This window comes from Peromyscus maniculatus, chromosome 14 (assembly GCF_049852395.1).
Source record: "Peromyscus maniculatus bairdii isolate BWxNUB_F1_BW_parent chromosome 14, HU_Pman_BW_mat_3.1, whole genome shotgun sequence".
NCBI lineage: Eukaryota > Metazoa > Chordata > Mammalia > Rodentia > Cricetidae > Peromyscus > Peromyscus maniculatus.
In genome coordinates, this window is record NC_134865.1 from 55,498,230 (window position 1) to 55,523,871 (window position 25,642).

The window sequence follows — 25,642 nt, forward strand, 5'->3', positions numbered from 1 at the left end:
ACTGGAAAGTGTGTGGCTAAGACACCCGTGTGGTTTAGGTCCTAAAGTGCTGGTTTCTTAATATAGACAGGCCCATTTTTGTCCTCCGTTCGGGAGGTGTCCCGGGGGGCAGGTGTGTTCATGTGGTTCTGCCTTTTTGCCGTCCACACTCATCTCCCCAGTATACAGAGGGAGATGGGGGGAGGAGGCAGAGAGTTGATAAGCAGGAGGGAAAGAAGCCGAAAGTGAGGGTAAGACAAGAAGACCAGAAAAGGCAAAAGAAGAAAGGAGCAGATTTTTTTTCTCTCTCTCTAGCCCATGTTTCCTCACCCAGGATTGGGCTGAGCTCGCCAGTGGCTCCCTTGCACTTTGTGATGTAGATATACATTTCCCTTAGGACCGGTTGTCGGCAGAACCGTGAAAGCGCACCCGAACCCCTCATAAATCAGCAGAGGTCACTGCCAAGAGCTTTGTACACTTGCTGTCCCTGGCAGTGATAAACTCATTGCATTTGGGAAATGGCCAGAGACCCTGAGTCTGATCTTAATTCTCATTCCCAGAAAAATCTCGGCTCTGGGCTCGCCCACCCCCTGTTTACTGTCTTTGTGTTTCCCAGACAAAGCTGGAAGGAACACACTTTCCTGACATCAAAGGCAACATTTCTTTGTTTGGGGGAGGAGGGACAGGACAAGGGAGTCACCGAATCCCTAGGCTGTGGGAAAGCCAGGCTCAGGCCGGAGGGACGCTGGCACTATGGAAGATCTGCAGAGTGTCAAGAGCCTGTCAGACCTGAGTGCTAGAGATACTTCTCTCTCTCTCTCTCTCTCTCTCTCTCTCTCTCTCTCTCTCTCTCTCTCTCTCTCTCTCTCTCTCTCTCTCTCTGTGTGTGTGTGTGTGTGTGTGTGTGTGTGTGTGTGTGTGTGTGTACCCACGTAGGGTGATTTGAGGCTTCATACACTAGTAAAAGGTTATAAGAGAGGTTGGTGAGGGCCAGACAGTGGCACCCACCCTCCAGCAGTCTGTGCTCACATTGCCTACTTTCTCCCTCACACTGCCCTTGCCTGGGTGTGTGACTTTGGAGTTGGCCACTTGGGGAAGGTAACAGCAGTGTCCACACTTTTCCCTGGACCCACACTGACACGTGGCTTTGGAGAGTGAACCATTGCCCTCTGTTTGCTCTGGGGTATCCTGCCCACTCTGTGGGGTCATTCTATGCCAGATCCTTCCCCTTGGCTCCTATAGAGCTGAAATTCATCCTTCTCAGTGTCTGCTCAGACCCTTCTGCCTCGAAGAGGCATTTTCCAGTCGATTTACCTTTGCCCACTCAGGAAGATCGTCAGCTCAGCCCCAGTCACAGTCAAGCACAGCAGCTGTACTTGGTCACCTTTGCAGCCCTTAGCTCAAATGGCTATGTGCATCTCGGTGAGAAGTCTTCTTGTCCACAGATCCTCAGCTATGTGACAACACAGCTCTCTTTGTCTTATTCAGACTATAACCTCATGGTCAGACTCAGTGCCTGGCACCTACCAGATGCTCAATAAATATCTGGTGAACGAAGCCATGATTAAATGTTCAAGCATCTGCCTTTTCCTGCCCTATTTCAGGTGACAAGGTCTGTTTTGTTAATGAACTGGAGTTTTCCTGATGGCACTGAGGTAGTAGGAATTAAGCAGATCCAGGTTGAAGATTGTTGCTGAGGGCTAGGAGAGGCCTCTCTCTACCTTGCAGGGTAACAGAGGGCTGTGAAGCATATACTCAGCATTTGGATTCCTAGGAGAAGCCAGAAGAAGCAGCAGAGACGCATTGCTTTAGAGAGAGATTTGGAAAGCGTCCAACTATTGGGACAGGCCTTTGCAGATGACTCAGGAGCCACCTGGCTCTGTTGGCCAGACAGAGATGATGCCTGATTAAAAAAAGAGAGCGAGACAGTAAGTCATCTTTACTCAGAGTTAACATTTGCACCTAGGATTTTAATGGTAGAGCAATTTAGAGATATCAAGTGAAAGCAAAGACCAATGACACCCCTGGGTCTAGGCTCTGGGCCTGAGCAGGATGTTTGAGCTAAGAGGTTCACAGACCTTTGTAGGGAAGATGAGCCTCACTCTCCTTCCATACAGGGTAAGTGAGCAGATGCTTAGGCCCGCCATAACTAAAGCAACTGTGGAGCCTTATAAACGTGAACATTAAACTCCAAGCAAGCATGTTAGTGAGCCAAGAAACTGTGCATTTGTATGTTTTTCTGTTTCTGTATCAAGCTACTTGAGGATGGGTGTGTGGCAGGGTAGAAAAATGTGTTTGGTTTGGTTTTGGAGCCTGAAATTCTAAGACCAGGCAACGCTGCCTGTTGGGGCTCTGGGGAGGACCTCTCTACTGTGTCTCAATATGGCGGGGAGTGTGTGAGGAGAGAGCACACGATGAGTGGGTTCCGAGCCTTTGGGGAGCACACTTAAGCGATAGCCAAACCACCCACAGTGTAAACTCAGCTAAATGTTTGACCCTGTGATGGACAGGATGCATCTCTAAAAGGTGAAGACCCTCTGTCCTCCATCATGCAGGGACTTAAACCCATCCAGGGTGGTTGTCGGGGACCTGGATACTTCTGTGAGGTTTTTAGAAAAACATTTCACAGTAAGGTTGTTAAATGAGACCACCGTCTCCGAAGCAGCCACTGTTTAATCCCCCTGCGTTCCCTACCCATCCATTTCCACTGGTGAGGATGCCACCCAACTTCTGGAAATATGGGGCATCTGGGAAGAATGAAGCCCATCCCAGGATCCTTTGGGGTTCAACTGGGAATGGGCCACAGAGGTTTCCGGCATAACCACCACGTTTCTTGTGTTCCATTTTCATTTTCATTTGTTTTTCACCATTGATAACTGACAAGTCAAAAGCCATCTGTTTCCATGACGTAAACATGACGTCTTGATACATGCATACATCAAAAAATGCTCAAGTCAAGTAATTTAGCATGTGTATCATTCCACATGCTTAGTTGTTTTTTTACTAAGAAAAATTTAAATCAAAATTTCAAAATTATAAGGTACTGTAATGAACTGTAGTCAACCATGATGAACTATAGATACCCTGAACTTACTCCTCCTATCTAAATGAAGGGTTTCCCCGGTGGCCCAGCATCCCCCAGGCTCCCTTCCCGGCACCCATCACTCTCTCCGTGTGCCTTTGTGAGTCTGAGGTGTTAGCTTCCGTGAGTGAGCAGAGTCAGGAAGCATTTGTTATTCTGTGCCCAGCTTATTTCCTTTCGCCTAGGTTCATCTACACCAAGGTAAATGACAGCTTTTCTTCTCAGGGCTAAAGACTATCCTGTGTGTATGTGTGTGTGTGTGTGTGTGTGTGTGTGTGTGTGTGTGTGTGTGTGTGTGTGTGTGTGTGTAGAATATATTTCTCACCTTTATTCAGAAGCTGATAGGCACCTTGACTAATTCTGTGTCTTGGCTATGTGCCTTTTATGCTGGGTAGGGAGGAATCTTGGCACAGCCTAGCCATTGTTCCAGGATTCTCTAGCCAGGCTACTAAAAAAAAATGCAGTCCCCCACCCCACCCCAACCCCCAGGACTAGAAAGAGGACTCCGCAGTTGAGAGGACTGTGTGTTTGTAATCTAGAGAACCTGGGTTCAATTCACAGTACCCACAAGGCTGTTCACAACTGTCAGTCCCTGGGGAATCTGACACCCTCTTCTGGCCTCTACAGGCAATGCATGCTCATGGAATGCAGACATATATGAAGGCAAAACACCAATACATATAAAAATTAAATTAAAATTAAGAAAAAAATTGTGTCCCCCAACTGATGTGAGGGCTCTGCCTCCTCCATACATGGTGTCTTCTGGGAAGAGAAGCCAGAAGAAGGTCCCCAAGAGTAAGTCCTGACTCTCAGCTGGGCTGTCTTTCCTCACTGACCAGCCTTCCATTCTCTTTGGCACTGAGGTCGTTTCCCAGCTTTCTGAAGGGACAGTGAGCACCATAAGGGGCAAAGTCGTCCTTTACCAGGACAGCTACCAACTAGTACTCCGCCATCTTGGATGGCCCACTCTCCCTCTCAACAGCACTGTTCTTGGGACAGACAAGCTTGCCTCAAGAAACAAACAATCCTTTCTCCATTTCTCTCTGTTCGTGGGCCAGAATTTTCTGCTTTTAAGAAGAATAGACTGGGAGGAAAGAACATGTGCCTATAGGATTTAGCTGCATGGCGGGGGGTCAGATGCTTGACCAAGGCCATGGGTCTTCGAAGAGCCTTGGAGAAGCAACAGCAGCATGCCACCACATCTCCCCCTCCTAGATGCCACCCTTAGGCCTGGCATATGTGCCCATATGCTCCATGATCCGGTTGTGAAGGGTCACCTTCCAGGCCAAGATGATAGCCCCAATGTGCACAAGCCGAATCAATTACATTGTTGTTTCCAGGAGTGTGTGTGTGGGGAGTATGCATGTGCATGGTATTGTGCACACATATGCAGACACCACAGAAGGAGGTGCAGTATCCTGTTCTATTAAGTCTCCACTTTATTTCCTTGAGACAGGGTCTCACTGATCTTGGAACTAGGCTGGCAGCCAGCAAGCCCCCGAGATCCAGCCCACCTGTCCCCGCCCCTCCTGCCCTGGGTTTGTAAGTGCACACACAGCCACGCCCAGCTTTCTACATGGGTGCTGGGAGTTCAAACTCAGGTCCTCATGTTTACACAGCACAAGCCCTTCCCTACTGCGCCACCTCCTCAGATTCTCTAGGCTGCTTTTTAAAGCTGTACTTTTTTAGCTAGAGACACTTGCAGACTCCCAGAAAGTTGTTAAAGAACACAGAGATGGATTTTGCAAAGCTGTAGTAGACTATTGCATCTATTGTAATGGTGTAGCAGCCATGCACTGATTTATACAGCACTCCTGTATGTGTGTGCTTCATCCTTCACAGCTATATATATCACCTGTGTGGATGTGTCAAGATACAGAACCACCCACTGCCACAAAGAGCCTTCCTGTTGCCTTGTATACCACCTATCCCCTCCACCTTTCCCATCTTCCGGCCACCACTAATCTGTTCTCGGTTTCTCTAATTTGTCCTAATGTTTAAGAACATTCTAGCTGGGCATGGGTGGCGCACCCCTTTAATCCCAGCACTCGGGAGGCAGAGGCAGGCGGATCTCTGTGAGTTCAAGGCCAGCCTGGTCTACAGAGTGAGTTCCAGGATAGGCTCCAAAGCTACACAGAGAAACCTTGTCTTGAAAAACCATTGTAAAAAAAAAAAAAAAAAAAAAAAGAACATTCTGTAAATGAAATCAGATGGTGTAATTGGGACCAGCTTTTTCACTCATCCTAATTCCCTTGAGATTCTTCCCAGTTTTGGAGTCTACCAGTAGTGCACTTCTTCCAACTGTTGCCACTGTGGATCCCACCACGGCATACCCCAACATGGCACCCAGACCTGATTACAAATCCTTTGACAATGGTCTCTTGCTCCAAAAGAGAAAGATGCCATTTTGTTTGTTTCTTCATTTCTGGGTTTACCTGTGGCGTGGGAGAGGTGGGACACGCCGCAAGATTCCCTAGCTCCATTCGAGCGTTCCTAGGTGCGTGTGCCCACCCCCACCCCCCAGGCCAGTTGGATTCTCGCTTCTTTTAGCTCCCACTGACAGTTCTTTCCCGTGTCTCCCGACTCTTCTCCTTCCCCAGGAGCACATCTACAAGCTGATGAAGAGTGACAGCTACGCCCGCTTCCTGCGGTCCAATGCTTACCAGGACCTGTTGCTGGCCAAGAAGAAGGTACCTTGGGAAGGGCAAGCTTGTCTTTCTTAGCACTGTTGACTCTCGCTGCTGCTTGCTGCTGGTGTCAAATGAGAATATCATCCCTTGGGTTTTTGATTTCTTTTTTTTCCTTTCTTCTCTGCCCTTTTCTGTCTGCTCCCCTCCAATGGAGAACAGTGAGGACGGTCACTGTCCCAGCCTCCCCCAGCCAATATCCAGGATATGGCGTTCTGCCTCCGTGCCCCATTGCCTCTGTCTGACTGTTTTCCGTACAGTGAGAGGAGGGTGACCAGATAGCCTTGCCACAGTGGCTCAACCCCAGAATGTCAGGTTGCAGTGACCCAAGCAACTCTCTAAGGATATCAGGGAGACTTTCGCCATCAGTCCCATTCAGCCATTCCCAACCGTCCTTCCCTCTCTAACCAGGCTAGAAAGGGAACATATGAGGTGAGGATTGGGGCATCCCCATCCTGGGAAAGGAAGGCTTGTCAGTTTTAAAGGACCCACCAGATATCTGACTAATCACTAAAATCGGGCATTGATCCCTTCATCACCATCTCTCTCCAGTTTTTCCGAGTTATTTGAACCAGGAAGTCACCACATCCCAACCACTTTCCTCCTCTTCCACTTGGAATTAAATCGTGGCCCTTGCAGCACTTGGAGTCTTGATTCACAGAGCCCCATGTCACAGTGCCCGTGATGAGAGTGCCTGGACCGGGGACAAATTTAGCGAGATGTCTAGGAGAAGGAATGCAGAATGATACATGGGCTAGGAAAGGGGAGGGCAAGGGACAGGGCTCATGAGTCTGGTGAGCCTGCCAACCTTGTGTCCTTGTGTGCACTTCAGCTCCAACCTGAAGCCCGTGTGTGGTTAAGTGTGACTCAACTTGCTCCAAATTCTACCGCTTCCATTCTCACCACACACACACACACACACACACACACACACACACACACACACACACACACACACACCTTTCTTCTTCTGGTCTCCGAACCCTAGTCCCCAAGCGCATAGTTGTCCATCCACAGGCTTTCTGTCAGATGGCCTTTCAGCTGCACACCCTTCTCTGTGTACTGGCAACTGTACTTCCTGTTCGCCTGTCTGCCTATCTGGTTGGTACCGTGTAACTCCAGAGTCCTGGAGGGCATTTACTTCTACCTTCTTGTTCTTACACAACCCCCAGAAGAATCCTAAGACTGAGAAAAATGAAAGGACTTCTAGAAGTTCTAGTGTCAAAAGCTCAGCTCTGTTGGTTCCCAAGCCCCTCCTTGGAATAGCTGCTGGGCTGGAGAAGGTGAAACCCGGGCTTGGCCATTCCGCCTTCTGGTGGATGGGTTCTGGTAGAGGGGGGATGAGGCTCCCACACACAAGTGGCTCCAGTGCCCACGTTTTCAAGCACTGCAAGCAAGATCAAGGTCACAGAGGCTTTGGGTTCTTATATCCCAAGTCTCATGGGAGAAAGTCAAGGGAAGGTTTTCTTATTTCTTGAGGCTCAAGCTCCCTAAACTGACCGTAGTTTGGGGACATTTAAGGCTCTAGCAATTTCACCACTCTGTGCCTAGCTACATAAACATTTAGAGGACAGGCCCGAGGCCCCTTAGGCTCCCCATGGCTGTGGTCAGGGAAGGTGTATCTCAATCCAGAAGGCAGGCCGAACTAGCCGAGTCTGCAGATCCTCCCAACACAGCAAAACCTCCAGGAGGTCAGTGGAGTGGGGCAAGAACTAATCCCCTTCCTGGGAAAGGTTACAAATGAAGTTCATTACAGTTATCCCCCAGCCCTCAATTTAAGGGACGCTCTTCCGGCAGAAAGCCAGGGGACCCACTGATCGCTTTCCAATATGGAGGAGTTATTTCCCAGATGGCAGTACTTTCCTATCCATGCGTTCCTGAGAGTCTCCAAGCATCAGATTTGTAACTCAGCACCTTCAGGAAGGCCCAGAGCATCTTCTGACTCCAGTGGTGTTCATCTTGTGATAGCAATACCCAGGTTATAAAAGGGTGTGTGAGACTCCCACCCACCCTCCAGCCTCAGAGGGTAAGACTCGGCCTCCGGTTTGGGCTGAGAGCCACACCTGGTAGAGTCTAGAAGCAAAGCCTTCAGCTCTGGTGTCCTTGATCCTTCCTCTTTTCTGCTCTCTGCAGAGGAGAGGGTAGTTGCTCTGGGGAATTAGATTCTAAGGGTGGGTGACCTGGATTTTGATAGACAACGATGTAGCAATGATGATAGGATTCCATAGCAACTCAAGGGAAACCCAACTCTATGGCCAGAGAATAAGAATGTCAGTTCCTGAATTCTGGACCTGGAAGGGGCTTGACTTGACTCAGTGTCTGCCATCTGGTGTCTTTAGGATGAGAGCTGAGCCTTGCCATCTCCATAGCAGACTCTGGGTATGGGCCTGACATGGATCCCACAGCTCCTATCTTAGAAGAAAGCCCACCGCAACTCTATGGTCACATGTCATTTGTCTTGTGTTTTCCTTCTGCCACTTCATATTTGTCTTTCCGGAGCTTGGCCGAGTCAGTAGGGGACATGGGTGGATGCCAAGGACGGCTGCCTTTGCCTGACCCCTCTGCTTCTAGCACATTCCAGACCCACAGACACCTAGCTTCTTCTTCAGTTCCCAAGTTGCAAGTATTTGCCCTGTGTGTCCGTGTGTCCATGTGTGTGTGTGTACGCACATGTGTGTGTGTATGCATGCGTGTGTGCATGCGTGTGTGCGTGCATGCATGTGTACATCCATGCTAATGTGTGTGTCCTCTGAATTTGTCAACCTCGGGCTCAGGACCTGAAACAGGGCTCTGATTTAAGCCAGCAGGTATTTGGGATAGGACTCTGTTCTTTCCAGGTAGGAAACCTGGGGAAAGGGTCAGGCTCACACTGTGCCTCTTTTCCTCCTGAGAGGCCTGTAGTAGAACATTTCAGGCTTTTGCCCTCTCTGGCCTCTGCTCCTTGAACCTGAACTAACAGTTCCCCAGGGAGGAGGGATCCCGAGCCTTCTGGAATACACCCTGAGTTCAGCTTAGAAGGGTCGCTACTTGGGAACTGAGAGTATTTTCTGCTTGGGGCTCAGTCTTGTTCCCCGAGGCCTCAGCCCCCTTTGTCATTGCAAAGCACTTGAGTAGCCTCTCCTTGCTCTCGGGACACAGAAAATCACCAGGAAATCGTTGGAGTTAGCAGATGTTCCTCTAGGCAGGAAAAAAAAAAATCTCAAGAGAGAAAACAGCCCTGGCACACACTCACAGATGAATTCAGGACTCCCCAGTGGCTGCGTCCGGACATCCCGTCAGCACCCCAGCACCACCATACATGGACAGCTCTCGCTGCCAGTCTGCTCTGTGTCACCACTTGGGGTCCCCAGGGGCCTCCTGGCCACAGCCACCCAGGGCTCCTGCTTCCAAGCACAACCAAGAGAGAGTAACAGGCAACCATCTCCAACGGCAGCCAGCGGAGCGGGGGGGGGGGGGGGGTCTACCCAAAGCAAAGGCTCCACAGCACCACCATGGCCCTTCAGAAAGCCCCGTCCCTGCTCTCACTCCCCCTGGGGCTCCAGAGAGGCAGCCTGTTTCTCCTGGGCTTCTGTTCCTCTACTCTCCATCGGCTCTGCCAGCACCTCTGGCCGCTTCTCTCTGCCCGCATTTGGCTTTTGTGTTCTGTTCTTTAGCTGTGGCTGCTGCTGTTTAGAAATCACATGTAAGCTGAAGATTTTTTCCCCCTGTATTTTTCTCCCTACCCTCCCCCCTTTTTTTTTCTCCCCCTAAAGCCAGAAAGTGAGCAAGGTCGTAGAACTTCCCTAGAAAAGTTCACTCGCAGTGTGGTAAGTTCAGCTGGTTTTCTGCCCTCTGTGTTTCTTTTGGTTTTGGTTTTTCAGATTTTTTTTTTTTGGTTGTCACCTTCTTTGGGGTGGGAGGGAGTCCAGTGCTTCCCCCCCCCTCCCCTCCACTCACCCCCTTTTTTCTTTTGCAAGTGTCTGCAGCTTCTCTTCCAGGAATGGAATTGCATAAAGAGCCGGCAGCCCCCCTCTGCAGAAGGTTCACAGCTCAGGGCCCAGCCTGAGCCCAGCCATAGGTGGGACCTGTGGCCTCTTTTCAAGGCTCTGAGGAGGAAGGGACCTTACTGCTCCTGGGGCTGGGGCTGTGCATCTTCTACAGCGGCCTGGGGGAGAAGGTCATGAAACAAACCTTGAACCAAATTGGCTGAGAACCATCACTCACCTCAAAAAAAAAAATTCCAAATTTCCCTCTGTGAACCCTGACAGTTGTGTTTAGCGCGGGTTGCGAGCTGCTGTTGCTGCTGCGTAGACGGCTTTTGCTGTGGGCAGAAAGCAACCGTGCTGCATGCGTGGGTTGTGGCGACGTGGTCTAGCTGGTGTGTGTGTGTGTGCTAGCGGCCTCTGCATGAGTACCTACAGCCCTTAAGGTCCCTTGTCAGCCTCATTTGCATAGTGTGACCTAGAGAGGAAGATAGTTACCGGGTCCCATAACTGTACCAAGCACTTCCCAAGGCCAAGGTTTTTTATCAGTCTCCCCAGTCCCTGATTCTGACAGTGAGTACAAACAGGATCCAGGTTCACTGTCCCTGCAGGGAAATGGCCTTTCCCCTTTACACAGCAGCTTGGAGAGGCAGAGACTCACATAAGGACACAAAGGGAGGCAGGTCAGAGCAGTCAGTCCTTGAGAGCCCTGTGGGATCTATACCATGATCCGTATAGCACAGGGCAGAAATATCTCTCCTTTCCAAGGTGGTTTTTTCTCCAAGCCTAAGGCTTGATACACCTTGTCTGGTCTAGAAGAAGCCATTGAGTTCATGGGACCCTGCCTGTACTATTAATATCAAACTGTTAGCAACCAAAGTAGCAGTTGGGGAGCACATGGAGCTGGCTACCTTCCCCTTCCCCAAGAGTGGGGCCCATTGATGCTAACTTGCCTTGTTCCCCCACCTCTGTCCAAGAGCAAAGTCCTTGTAAAAACATGACTACTGTATGATTAGTGTCCTTTTAATCCTTCCTAAATAGTCTAAGAAATTCTGGGTTGAAGGCTATGTAGCCATTTTCCTGTCATAGCTGGATGCATGTTAACGACATTTAGCCATGATTTTGAATTCACCAAATGTACACATCACAACACCTCAGGGAGATGGCAATTAAAAGAGAAGCTCCTCTCTCTCTTCATATCTCTCACAAGAGAAACCAGGAAATGCAGACTGTGAGACCCGCTGGCCTCTTGTCCTTATAGCTGATTTGCCATGGTCACGTGGTCATCAAGGTGATACATGCACCATCAGCGGCCAGGCCCATGGGACCTCTTCTGGCCCACAATAGCGTCATAGAAAATGGTGGTGGTGGGGGGTGTCTTTCTGTATTGAGCTGAGGCCTGGATGCTGTAGCTAGAGAAGATTTAGAGAGTGAGTTTGACAAGTTAAAAGCAAGCTGTAGAGGCAACTGGGACTCTCGGATACAAATTGAGAAAACAGAGAGTTTTCTTTGTGGGAAAGCTGAGCTCTGACAGCCCTGTGGATGCTCTTCAGGTAGACTGTGAGGGCGAGGTAGAAGAGAGGGAACCTGGTACTTGGACAAGATATGCAAACATCTTCAGATTGCTTTCCACAAGAAGTGGGTATCAGGATGGGCAAAGACAGTCTCAACGAAGCTCCAGGAGGAGCATTTACTGATGTCCCTTCACCTCAGAAGTGCTGTTGGCTCGGTGGATCTCTGAGGTCTGTTGATGAGCAGAACAGGAAAGCACCCGCCTCTCCATACATCTGGCATGTCGCGTGAATTCACAAAGAAGCTGTTGGGAAGCAGAAAAAAAAAAACAGCCCAAGCTCTCGCGACTTAGGCATTTATGTGACAAAAGGTTCAAAGTTTTAAGAACAATCCCCTGAGTTTCTTTCATGAAGGTGATACACTCAGGCTTTCTGGTTCCATAAAGCCACAGATTGTCCTACCCTGCTCCTCATAACACCCCAACTATAGGTTAGCTATAGGTAACACCCCTACCCCACAGATGGAGCTAAGTCTGGGAACATGGTCCATGGCAGTAGAGATGCCATCAAACTCAGAGCCCAAGAATTTGGGTTCAACATCCTAGTATATTTTAATCAAACATAACCTGCCGTCAAATATGCCTGTCTTCTGAATATGATATTCACCAAGTATTCAACTTCTCTAGAAGAAGATTTACATGATTCATAAAGACAAAGAAGAAAAAGGGGGGGACGGGGAAGATTTGCTTGTGTTTCCTCTGCTTACTACTAACAAAGTGAAGGGCTGGTTTGGTATCATCCCCATGCCACTGAAATCAATAGGCAGATTACCCATATTCACCACAGGTGGAGAATATATAGGGAAAAGCAAGGCAGCTCACTAATAAGGGCACGGGACTGACTGCCATTTAGGATTAATCAATGGGCAGGGGATTTTATCTGAGGAATTGGAGAGCCTGGTCAACTGGAGTCTTATCAAGACTGAATGTGAGTCCAGAATTCTCCCCAGGAGCATGGCAAGGTCTCTTCATTCCTTAATAAAGGAGGGGCATCTGCAGAGAGAAGGCATTTCATGTCAGGGTGGGGCTGCCTGTCAAAGGCCAAAGGCATCTATGCCTTAGGAGTAACTGAGCATTTCATGGAGGCATCTAAGGCCATGCAGAGGGGCCTGACCATCCCAAGAAGCGGTGCTGGGAGGGTTTCTTCCGCCAGTGGAGATTTCATTTTAAGTCACCCAAGGCTTTAATGTGCCAGGAAAATGTTGAGGGTGCAATGCCAAGCATCACAACATCTGGCAGACTGGAACCACAGAGCTTACCTAAAGCCCCGCTTATCTGATGGCAAAGGCCAGGTTTAGAACCAAATGTGAATGAAAATCTTTGGTGGGCTGCAGCTAACCCATAATGCCCTTTGCCTTAGATGGAAAGCAGGACTCCCTTTGGTGGGCCCAGCCCCATGTGTACCCCTCTGGCCATTCAAATCACAGGCTTTGCCTCAGCCTCCGCTCTCAGCTACCTGTGTACAGTGAATAAGGCACACTATTGCATACGGTGGCCTTCTTCAAAAAGCTCTAGCTGCAGAGAGGACTATAATACACAGTAGCTCTCAAGGGGCTTTCAAACATGGGCTCAGGCCAAAGGAACCTATTTCAGAAAAGTCTAGAATCCGAGAGCTAGACACCAAAGGTGTAAGATGCTGAGACACACTCTGAATACAGTGTATTAGGGACTTACTGACAGGAGCATGCTCTGAGTAGCAGGAAGATGAAATTCCCACAGGCCAAGGTAGGAGGAAGGGGCATGTACGCCAAGCCAGACAAAAATGGGCCTTGACTAAGTAGAATGTACCAGGACTTTTCCAAACACTCTTAATGTATCATATATCATATATCCAGGTTTCAGTGGCCAGTACCAAAATGCTTGGTTGACTATCTTTGTTTTACATTTATTTTATTTTATTTTGAGATTTATTTATTTTATATATATAGTGTTCTGCCTGCATGTATGTCTGCAGGTCAGAAGAGGGCACCAGATCTCATTACAGATGGTTGTGAGCCACCATGTGGTTGCTGGGAATTGAACTCAGGACCTCTGGAAGAGCAGTCAGTGCTCTCAACCTCTGAGCCATCTCTCCAGCCCCTATTTTATTTTATTAATCGGGGAAATGTGAGTCTGGTGCCCATGGAGTCCAAACAAGGGAGTCAGATCCTTTGGATTACAGAGTTACAGACAGTTGTGAGCCACCAGATGTGGGTACTGGCGGGGGGGTGAACTCAGTCCTCTGCAGGAACAGTACACGCTCTTAACCGCTGTTGGCTAACTATCGTCACACACCTGGTTCATCCTATGTCATGTGGAATGACTATGGCCGGGGTTCCCTAGCATGCAAGGCGGCAGCTATCACCAAGATGTCAGCAGCTGGGCCAGTCATCAGGGCAAGGATCCCTTCACGAACCAGAGCCCATCTTCCCTTAGTCTTTCTCACTAAGCCACTTCATTTCCGCAGTGGCTATAACATTTGAAATCAGCATTATCCTCGTAGCAACGCCTTGTGGGCTCCTTTTGTGTCAGTCACGTTCTCTGAGGTCCTTTGGTAGGAAGCCCCTCGCTCACCACGAAGGAGAAGGCTACCTCCAAGCACGGACCACTTTCCGCTGCTCAGGACTCAGTAGCCTGCCAGACTCCGCTGTCTTCCTGGTTTTGTGGTTGAGAAAGGGTCCGCGTGTGGGAAGAGAGGCGGGTGGGTGGCCAGAGTGGAAAGTCTCCTCTCCCGGATCTCTCTTTGATGTCGGAGTTGAGAGCTGACCGTGGACTGGCAGCAGGCTGATGCCTGTGCAGGGCGGAACTCTGGCCGAGGACCAGGGGCTTCTGGGGAGGCAGGGCGGGCGAGAGGAAGCAAAGAGGCCCCAGCCAAAGAGCAACAGCAATACCATTTCCTCTTTTGGATGGCAGCTGAAGCCATCTGGTGTGAACTCTGAGCCGGGGAGGAGCAAGTCCCCTGTCCCTTGTACACAGTATCGAGGAAGACACCTCGAAGTGGGATGGCGTTTAAGTCGAGAGAAATGGTGGCCCCAGCGTAGCTTCCTGGCAGCCGCACCTCTTTATCTTCCCCATTAAAGCCCCGGCTGCACCCTTTAGAGTCCCATCTGCTCTAGTTACGGACTGCAAAGACAGAAAACCGGTACCTGAACAGGGCCAGGGGCCACAGCGAAGAGGGCTGAGGAGCGGGTTTCTACCCACCCCCAGGAGAATGTGGCTTTGCTATGGTATTTCTTAGACTCCAGCCGCGAGGGCTGGAAGCAGAGGGCTCTTTGGCACATGACCAGTGGCATCTCTGGCTTTGGGCTTTTCATTCTTTGTGTCCTGCCTGCCAAGAAATGCAGGGTGGGAGTGGAGGAAGTCAGATGGCGATGCAGCCCAGGGAGCCAGCCAGCTGTCATTCCCCTGTCCCCTCCCTCCTCAACCGAAAGCTAGAGGGGACCTGCTGGATGCTCACTGGGGCCCTCCAGGCAGCTCTGAGGGACATGACTCCAGCTTCGAGCCAGAAGCAGAAGGCTGAGGCTTTCAGGAAGGGTTGAGGAACCAGGGTAGTTGACCCTGGGGCAGCGTCTCCCTTCTCCGGAGGTTGTTTCCTTCTGCCTCAGCATTTCCTGAGGAACGGCCTGCTGGAATGAGTCTTCAAACACAGACTCAGCAGAGTCCTGGAAGGCTTGGACCTCCGTCGGAAACCCTTTTTCAGGTCTCCAGCTAGAGATGACTGGCTGAAGCATCTTACATAAGGATTGCCTTTGATGGCAAACAGTCCTCGGGTCCTTTTGAAACCTCTGTTCCAGACATTAGAGCCAGCCTCTCCCATCTGTCCAACCACAGGGATGCCCTGGCTAGAGACAGCTGTCGGAATACGTGGGTGGGGAAGAGTGAGGCCTCCTTCCCAGAGCAGCATCAATGTCTCTCGGGACTCCTCTGTGCCCAGTAGCTGCTGCCTAGCTGTGTGATCCCAGACAAATAACTAGCCCTCTCTGAGACCTATTGTCCCCTCCCCCACCTTCCCTATGTAATAGCTTGGACTGGTCAATCTCTAGCGTTCCTGTCCAGCTGGGAGTGTTCTGCAGGTGTGTGCCTCTCTTCACACTGGGACTCTGGAGCTGTAGGAATCATTCCTGAGAGTCAGAGAGGAGCTGCCCTTTTTGTCCCATCAGCCACCTGATTCAGACGTGTCTGCCAGCCTTGGAGGTTAGGAGGTAAATGGTGGGTAGAACGGAGTCAGAAGTATTTACAAACCCCAGAGAGGCACCCGCAGGAGGACTGAAGCCAGAGCTCCTTGTCTTACAGGCCAGGCCCTTCAACAGTCCAGAGCTCACTCCTGTGCTGAGTCGCTGGAGAGCAGCCCAGAGGTCACAGAGAACAGGGAGCGGTGCCATCTTGCCTTGCCAGCTCAACAGTCCCTCCTTCAGGTCGGGGTGCCCAGTGGCAAGTGTCAGGGGCAGGTTGCCTGGGTCAGCTAGGCAGGACAGTGGTCCCAGGGTTGCTGCTGCTGAGTCTGGGACAGTACCGTGGGCTGCAAGACCAGGAATGACGTGTGGCCGTCTGGGAGTCATCACGGATGCCCTGTGCTTCCACAGGGAACTCTGAGCCTGTCACTGAACACTCTTAGAGATGAGTAAGGGGGTCTGGGGGATGACGAGGTTGCAGTTGCAGTCAGTGGCAGGCCAAGGCTCCTCTCATCCCTGCCCTCTATTTTGGCCCACGGGAAGTGTGGTAAAGCACACAATTAATAGCTGTAAAAACGAAAGTGTAGAAGTCTGTTTTTCATAAACAGCAACTGAACCTGCCGGGCTGCTGGAAGGCAGGGAAGATAGATACTCTGATGAAATGATCGCCACATCAGGGTCTGGGAACAGGGAGGGCTTTGTTTTCTTTTATCTTTATACAGAGTTTCATTGCCATTTGGGGGCAACTCATCATCCCTAGACCCTGCCACCAGAACCCCAGTTTTTACAACTGATGATTCAATCTGACAGCTGAAAGCACCCCCAAAACGCCCTGGCCACCCAGGACCAGTTCAGAGAAGAATCGTGGGGGTGGTTCAGTATCAAGACACTGGAGTGAGCTCATCTCTGGGATGGCTACTCCCTCCTACCCCTCAACCCACCCCCCACCCCACCCCACCCCACCCCACCCCCCACCCACAGCACTATTCCTGCCTTTCTCAGACCCCCAATGTGCCATGCAGTCAACTGAAAATCCAAGTCCTCTGAGGCAGAAGGGCTCAGCTGTGTGTTTACAGCAGCCGATTTCCATCCAGATCTCATCCCTGTCGGTCTGCCGGCGGGGCAGGCTGGGGGCAGACTGTGTATATGTGCCAGGCAGGGATCTATTTTGGGAGGTGACCTGAGACCTTTGCCATCTTGTTGCCTCCTGGCCACCCCCACTAAGGAAAGTCAGCCTGCTGGAAGGTGATCTCACTTCAGCAGCGCCTGGTGGGGTGGTGGGATTTCAGCCTGTTCCTTGTTGCTGTGCAGCCAGACTCTGGCACATGCCCCCGTGTGCCCACACGGGGACCTCGTGGCCTCCCATCTGTCCGGCGAGAAGGCGGAGGGTAAAGGTGAGCCGGAACCCTGCACAGCAGAAGGCAGGCCACTCAAGAGACTGTGCGTGCCTCTTTAGGGAACAAATCTGCCCCAGTCCCGCCAGCAGGACAGAGTAGAGAAATCCACTTCCAGGCAGGCTTACAGGTCCTGGGAAGAGGACAAGGCCTTCCTACCCCAAGGTCAAGGAGACTCCACCCTATCTGTTCTCCAAATTGGAGAGTTGAAATAGAAGCAGGGGAGCCTAAGATCAGAGGACTAGCAAGCTAAGCAGTGAGATGTCCAGGTCTTCCCCCCCCACACACACACACACCACCCCCACCCCCACACACACACAGAATGAGCCACTGTGAAAATCAAGGGGTAGGTACCAGCCTTTGTTAAAGCAGCTAATGCATGCCTCAGGTTGCAATGCAGTTAAGAAAGCACAGTGTCCTGGAAGGAGGGCACACCTATGATGCGTGCACTGTAGGAAAAGCCTGTAGGAGGCTGCTTGGAAGCAAATGGCCACCTGGGACACTAAAGGAGAGACTCGAAAGGAGGTCAACCAGAGGGACTGTAGTGCTGAGGTGTCTGTACAGCCAAGGAGAGAAGGGTGACTGAGGGGTCTCAAGGCAGCTCCCCACTGCGTGGGAAAACGACACAGGGCCCAACCCGCAGTGGATCTTGTACACTCCCTTATCATGGCCAAGTCCTTGTGGCCCTAGTAACAGCCCAGTCTCAGACAGGAGCGGGCCTCGTTGGCTTAACATTTGGCAGGGCATTCCATTCTCCTTCTCCTGGGTGACCCTAATGACAGCATCCCTACGATAGGAGGGAAAAAGTTAAAAGAGAAAAAAAAAAATCTGGTGTTAGTGAGATTTCAACCCAAAGACGGAAACTAATGTCTCCCCCTTGCCCACCTCTCCAACCCTTGGTGATTGTCATGTCTAGCTTGAGGCTGTGATAACAGAAATGGAAATGGTCAAACACCAGAGGAGTGCTCCCTGCCTTGCGGAGTGCTCCCTGACTTGTGCTGCTCTGGGCATCCTCTGTAACTTATCCGGGGTTTTGGTAAGCCAGAAGAAATTCGGAGGAGAAAGGGACAATGACGGTCATGCCAAGGGAGACAGGAGTGATAAAGATGTCTGACCTCAAGCAAACCCGATACCATCTTTGTTTCCCAGAATAAACGGGCCCATCTAGACTGTCCCAAAGGGTAAAGAAGAACAGGTGGACAGAAGGCATGGGGAGGACTAGCCCACTGGAGAATATTCTGACAGCATTTACAAACTCCAGTCAAGAATATTGCAGAGGAGCTTTCTGTGCTGAATTGTATAGTGTCTTCCAGCTGGAATTCCAGAGGCACTCGATATTTCTTAAGGAACCTTGCCATGTTTAGTGCAGTGGTCTACAAGTTGTGGGAAAAGTGAATGGACTGTAAGGAGGGAGTTTGCTGAGATTGGAGAAGAGGGATCCAGGGGTCTGCCTTGGAAAAATAACAAGTAAACAATGACACAGAGAAAGCCAGGGAAACTCAGGAAGCAGAATTTCTGCCCTCTACACATCATCCATGCCTCTCCCCTTCCCTGACCTTGACCATTTGCTGCTGCTGCTGCAGCTGAGCCCTGGGCAACAGGGCTCTCTTCTCTGCATGCCTGAAAGGAGGTCAACCAGTGAAGGACACGGGCTCTCATTGGCACAGGGGGCTGGGCACAGGCGGGAGCATACAGCATCCTGGCCCTGGGTTGGAAAAAGCATGGCTTGTCACAGTTCCCATGAGGATGGGTATTTTGTTGAAATATAGACGTCATGTGCGTTTACTCAACGCCACTGCAGATTCCAGGCAAAGACACTGACACCAGGACCCTAACATGCCTCCAGGGCTAAGACCAGAAAATAACTGCCCTCACTGCACACCCCTCCTCCCAGGTCCTGCCTAAGGAGCCCATCTTAGACCCAGCTCTGGGGACAGGAAAGAAGGACTTTGATGTCATATTTTTTCAGCTGTCCTGAGAAGCAACCCGATTGCAGATGACACTCCCTTCTCTCTCAGGCTTCACCAGGGGCTGCTTTCAACTCATCCTGGGATTGTGTAATTATGGTGATTACAGCTCATGGCTTTTTTCCTCTCTTCATCTTTTGCTTTCAAATTCGTCGAGGCCTCTCATTAAACATGGCGATCCTGGTAAAGTCAGCAAAGTTTTAACAAGACTTTTTTTTTTTTTTTTAATGTGGAAGAAAGCTCAGACAGGGTTGGTGGTTGTTGTGTTCTCAGACATTCCTTTAAACCCCTGTCAGGACCAGGTCAATCCCTTGACCTGGGAGGTATGTGGCAGGGAGATTCAGGGATCCAGAGGCACCTGGCCTTATCCACATACCTCTGACCTTCATCTCTTCCACAAAGAGTAGGCTCCTAGATCCTCCTGTTGCATGCAACCCTGTAGTCTGCAGCAAAAGTGTCAGGCAGACTTTGTTCTGGGTGATAGATACTATTAGGTCTAGAGCACTCATAAAGAATACACTAAGGGAGCAACCGTTATCCTATGTGGGTGATCATGACCAGAGACCATATACTCGATGAAGGTTTCCTTATAATGATATGGGACTTCAGACCCCATCATTTGCTAGTCCTCAATCATAGCTTTCTTGACTAATTCCTAGGTCTGTGGGACATCATAAGAAAGACCACCAAGGAGAATGGGTTGGGTGGTAGCCGCCAGAGCCCCTGACCTGCCTTTCAGTAGCTTCTTCTAGGTTTGGGTCAGGTTCCCATTATGGCCATGCTCCCCAGAGACTACAAGGACTGCCTGGTGAGGTGTATCTTGCCAGCAGGAGCGTATCCTTGCCTGGCTGAGCCTCTCACCTGGCTTCTTTGAACTGTTCATCCCTGCTATTATTATTCCTAGCCAGTTACCTCTGCTTGTGTCCCTAACTAGAGGATGGAGCTGGGTTGTGACTAAGCTGGACTAACCACCTAGGATTGAATGTCAAAAGCTTGGCTCCGTGTCCCCACCTGCATTCTCACCCCTGTCACAGATAACTTGCTGGTTCTTCCCCCTGAGAGCCATGTCCCTTTAGAGCTCACAGGAATTCAGAAGAGGAAGTGAATCAGAGGCAGGCAGCTAAAATGGAATCCTCACTCTCCTGCTCTACCTGATGTTCATGTAAGGCCTGGAAAAGTCACTCACGGACCTGAGGGGTATAACAAATCCTGCCTCACACAGCAGAGGTCAGCACTAAGTGAGAACATGATAGTGACAGCTGCCATTTCCTGGGAACTCATGGTGTTAACCATGTCATGCTGGGCATAGCTTGAGACGGGTTTTGGTTCTCCTCCAACTCTATCCCTGAGTTAGGTGACCATGAGAAGATACTCTAAGCCTTGGTTTAAAAGAGAAATGATATTAAATGATGAAGTATAAATTTTACATAGAGCACACTGTTTGCAGCCTACGTATTTGACAAGTAGTTAGCATTATTTCTCATGAAACGCATCCTTAGTTCTCAACGGCATTCCGTGAGATAGGTATCTCTGTATTGATTTTATAGTTGAGGGCTGTCAGCGACACTATGTGCAAGGTGCATTTACTACAATGGCTACCAGGATAACAACTCAGTGTATGGGAGCCAATATTACTGGCCTACTTTAAACTTAGTTCATCTGCTTTCCTGGGGAATGGAGAGGGACAACGGTGCCCAAGAGGCCAGCCTCTGGCACATGACCTATTTCTTGGGGCTCTTAAGGACTTCCCAGGAAGCCTTGGGGCTGTGGAGCTCATCAACCTAAGAGGTGGGAGGAAAGGCCACTGTTAAAATGTGGCTGGGTCGCCAAGACCTGGCCTCGGGACTCCCACAGAGGCCCAGGACTTTAAGATGTCTCCTTTCTCCAGACACAGACCAGGAATGGCTCTGTCCCCCGAGAGGCGTGTAAAATCCAGTCCTCCGAGCACAGCCCTCACAGCCGCATTTCCAGGGCAGCTCACCTCTCAGCTGCCTGCCTGCCTGGACCCACCCTGAGCAATGCAACCTCACACCGAGGCCAGTTGCTCCATCTGCCAGATCAACAGGGGTTTCTATTTTTTTTAAGCACTTATTATACAGCAGGGCTGTTGGAAGGCTCAGAAGCAAGTGGCAGGGAATGCTCTAAAACATCTCCATAAGCCAGGTCCCTGGGGTGTGGGATCCTACTGCTTGTAACGTTGGTAGAGACAGGGGTGACGCAAATGGATTTTCCTGAGGAGAATTTGGGTGGTTGTTGTTGCTTTATGTGTCTCTAAAGGTCATGGCTTCAAGTTCGCAGTTTTGTCAAAGGTTGGCGCTGTTGGGAGCTGATGTACATGAGGTTATATATATTAGCCTCATAGCTGCTTATGTATCTTGCATGAGATGCTTATGTGAATGCCTGCCCCGTGGACATGCACACGTGTGTACACGGCTGCATATCCATGCTCACAGGAGTGTCCGCAGGTGCATGCGCTGCCTTTTCGATACACGCCTAGGTGTTCGGTGTACGGTTCACGTGTCAGCATATGCTGCAGGCCTGCATGCACCTGTGCATGGACTGCATGTCTGTCACGGCTGTCTGCGCATCTGGGCAGGGGCTCCTCTAAAGCCACAGGTCTTCACGGTTGCAGCTGGATGAGTTACTCTTCCCTTCCCTTCCCCCCCAAACACAATTGCCCAGTGCTGCTGGCGCAGAGTCAGAATGGCCGCCGCGTTTCACCCCCGAGGTGGCTTCCTTCCAGCAGTGGGTGAGTGATGCCCGTGTCTGTACACTCTCTAACCTTGGGGATCCTTCTGCATAGACAGTGTTCCACCGTCCAGCAGAGATAATCTGTCCGTCTGTCTGTGGCCTTGACTCTGCTCTTAGCTCCTAGCCCCAAGCACTGGTCCCACGGACAGTCAGTGGCACCCATTTCTTAGTATCCCTGTTTTTGACATCCATAGTTTTTCTTCCTCAGAAACAAGGAGTTGAGTATCCCAGACATGATACCAACGTGAGTCCTTTGTCCTGGAGGCAATGCATAAATACCATCCTAGACAGGGATCCTACAGTTCACGTCTCAGGGTACCCGCCTCCTAACAACTTTGTGGGTGCTTTCAAATCCAATTGCACTGACCTGGGGTTTCCTCTTCAGAATAAGGCCGTCAGAACCCTTGCTTTGCAACCCCAGGACTGAATCCTCAGGGAAGCACAAGCCCTCATATTCCTATATGAGAGGAGAGTCTTCAGGGAAAGAGAAGTAGGAAGGTTCTCCGAAGCTAAGAAATCCAATGGCCCAAAGTCCTATCCAGTTGACACAAGAATGCTGCTTAGCCTCCCCCTTTCCAGGCTAAGAATGCCCAGATGCCTAGCTCGTAAAACACTGAATTGCATTCAAGGTGGTAAAGAGATTAGGGGAATGAACTGCCTTCTTTTTGTATGCCTCCAAGTAGACATGGGCATTCATGAAGTAGTCTGCTTTGGGTGGGCAGAGGGCAAGGGGCAAACCAGGAAATTGTCTTCCTGCCTCCTGGGCTCTGCCTTAGCAGCTACCATAGTTAGGGACACCCGCCAGTGTGTATGTTTGCGGGAGATAAGTGCCTTTCGGGTAGATGGCATTGAAATCTTCACAGGTCCCCAGGAGAATCTCATACTGCCAAGTAAGCGACTTCTTCTGCCGACTTGTCCATAATATCAAATTACTAAGCTTTAGCTCCCTGCACCCTGTAGTCACAGCCGAGGGTTACTTGAACTTCCCTGTTGGAAAAACAGGAGCATCCAGTTGTTGCCAATAGCAACATAGTCATCTCCCTGTTTCCTTGAGTCTTTGGCCTTTTCCTAATTTGGAGTAAACCAGAGCTTAGATCTCCGTGTACATTGGGGGGAGGGGGGAGGAGGAGAGGAAAAGCATGAGGCAGACACTGAGCAGGCCCCAGGCAGGTATGCTACTGAAGGGCTCTGCGAGCGAAAGGCCCCTCCCCTCCCCTCCCCGCCCGAGACCACCAAGAAGTTCCTGCAAGCTGATGGTGGAAGGGGCAGGTTGCTCCACTGGAGTGAGAGGAAAGAGAGACCGAAGGCCCTGTAGGCTACGGTGGGGGGGGAGCAGTTTCCACCGCAGAGGAGGTGGAGCGGCAGGGGAGATGGAAATGCACAACTCGGAAAGGAGGCGAGAGAGTCCATGTCTGGGCATTCTGCCACCGGCACAGGGCTCAGCTGTTGCTCTCTCGTCTCTCCTGGCATCCCTGCCTGGGTCCAGATTAGTCTCTGTGCAGCTGGAGGGATATGGAAGAAGGTCTCCCATGGCTGGCCCAAACCTACAGACGAACGTTAGCTCTGCAAAGGTACCCTAAGTAATGATTTTGATGGGAGGCAGGAGCCAGGGTCCATGGACACCATCCAGGGAGGGTTCCCTAGCCTGTCTGGGATACCCCCAATTGGGCACTTGGTTTATAATGACTTGAAATGGGGTCGTTTCTAATAGGAGTTAAGCCTACTCTGCCTGACACATCTTAGAAAAGCCAATGCCACATCTGCTTCTCTCCTTGAGGCCACTATAGGAGAGCTCAAAGGCACTAGGAACACACAGTCACAAACACAATGATGGTTTCACCGGGTGTGTCCAGGGAACACTGCTGTGAATCTGTATGCACCATGCCCTCCTGCACCCCGGCTCCATGCAGTAGGCAAAGGCACCTTGTACCAGGCTTGCCAGTCAACGAGGGATCCCTCCCCTATCACAGAACTCCCAACTATAGAAAAGGGAAGCCCCTGAGCACTGCAAAAAGTATTGGAGATGGGTTCAAGTATATTCAAGGAAGAACACCCCATACTGCCCAGAAAGCTGGTACGGTGTAAGTGTGGAGGAGCACCTAGTACCTGGGTGTTCCCATCTGCCTCTTCCCTTGAGAGTCAATGGCCGTGTGCCAAGAAGATGGGTGGTTCGTGAGGTCTATCACCTCATCTCTGCCACAGTGTGGCTGTCTGCTCTCAGGCCAATCTTTCCAGCTCTACTGGAATCTTTTTCCTCATACATTACATGATGATAAAGAATTACGTAACCAGTGAGGATGTCATGGGCATTTGTCCAAGTGTCTGTCAAATGCCCAGAGGTCTGAAGTTTTACCATTGGGGGCAGCTGCCATTAACTGTCTCATAACCCGGATCCCTAGTGATGGGACCAGCTCCACCCTGCCTCTACCAAGGCTTGGGCAATGGGAAAAGTATGCTTGCAAAGAGAGGTACATGAGCTATAGATGCCACTTAATGGGTGAAGAATTAGAAATTCAAAGAGAAAGGCCCTGGGAGGTCAAGAGATAGGTTGGCCCATTTGCATTCATCCAGCTAGGGTAGCTGGCAGCTCATCTTTCCTAAATTCAAATTTCAGACAAAAACAAAGGAAAATTACCAGTAGGTGTTAGAGTGAGGGATCTGGACCTGAAAACGGTCCCGGTGTTCAAATGATGTGCTTGCTGAGCAGATTCCATAGTCCCGTCACTAAACGGCACCCACCGACCCCCACCTGTTTACACCACCCCACATGGCATGAGGAGCTGTTTTCCATGGCTTTTCTTTTGATTGTTTTTACTTTGTAAAGCAGATTGATGATCAATCCGATCTACCTAAACATACACTACTTTTCAGGTATACACTTTTGTTACTTGTTTGAGTTTTCACCTATCTATCCCTGTGGGGTCTTTATTCCTGTGTTTGAGGGTTGTTTCATCTTTATGATATACCTTCTTATATAATCTCAAATAGAAAGAATATTTTAGAACAAATCAAAAGCCCTTCAGCCCCTGAGAGGGATCAGAAAGCTCTATGAGAGCCTTGGAGGAATCAGCCCCCAGGAATCTTGCCATGGGGTTCCTACCCTATGGGTGCCCTTGTGGCAGGGTGGAGCAGCCTGGAAATATCCTCTTCCTTCCAGGCTGCCCTGTTTGACCCCACTCTGGATGCAGCCCAGGTAGTACTTAGCATGTCCCATGACTTATATTTTCTATTTCTTTTTGAAGTGGGGTCGTTTCTAATAGGAGTTTACATAGTTGAGAAAAAGCTAAGAAAAGACAGGGGGCTGAAGACGCTTTGAAATCGTTCTAAGTCAAGGCTCTTCTACCATGCCCTGTCAGGGGTTCTCAGACCCCGGAGACCATCCCTAGAAGCAGCCCTCTCCCTCTCCACTTTCCGTTATCACCGGGAAAAGAGATGTCATGGAATTCCTCATTCTTTTCTCTCCAAATCATTCCTCTTGCCTTACTCAGTGCAGGGAAAGCACCAGGAGTTCTGATCCCCAGGGAAAGACCTGATGAAGTTAGACATACCCTCTGCTTCATCCCCAAATGCCAAACCCTCACCGGGACCCCTAGCCTTTGAACCTGGCTCACGGCTTTCCAACTGCTCTCCTTGGCCCGGCCCACCCCCATCCATTGAGCCTGTCATTCTGCAAACATACATCCTCTGTGAGCTTGAGTATCGTCAACTCATCGATGACCTTCACACTCCTCTCGAAAGGACAACCCATCTCTGAGTTGGTGCGCCCAATTCGGCGGAACACCACATTTCATTAGCGAGGATGAAAAATGCTTGTGTGTCACACTAAGGGGTTCAGCGGGGATCAATGGAAGCTAGAAATAGTGCCCCAAATTAGTCCTGCCCAGAGGGATCTGGGTTTCTCCCAGGTGGGAGGAGGGAGCACTCAGTTTCTAGAATGGTAAAGATGGACCCAGCAGCTAACAAAGAAAAAGGTAGAAACTCGGTGACGAGACAGCTGGGGTTTTTTCCCCTCCCTAATCTTATTTCTTGTGGGTTTTCCCCTTAAATTCTGATTGTATGTGGTAAAATGCAGATCTGAAATATAGGGTTCAATGAATTT

The 25,642-nt window shown here is 50.3% G+C and overlaps 1 protein-coding gene across 12 annotated transcripts in view; it reads left to right on the plus strand.

The window, feature by feature from the left end:
- Positions 1-25,642, plus strand: part of Rgs6 (regulator of G protein signaling 6) — a 543,914-nt gene that overhangs the window by 512,943 nt on the left and 5,329 nt on the right. For 5 of the 12 annotated variants that reach the window (XM_015991902.3, XM_015991904.3, XM_015991906.3 and 2 more), the window contains 3 exons: positions 5,662-5,751; positions 9,501-9,554; positions 21,475-21,541. In XM_015991902.3, coding sequence (XP_015847388.1) covers positions 5,662-5,751; positions 9,501-9,554; positions 21,475-21,541 — 211 coding nt within the window. The remainder of the gene's footprint in view (positions 1-5,661; positions 5,752-9,500; positions 9,555-21,474; positions 21,542-25,642) is intronic. The other 7 variants (XM_015991908.3, XM_076550997.1, XM_076550999.1 and 4 more) reach the window with 2 other exon arrangements.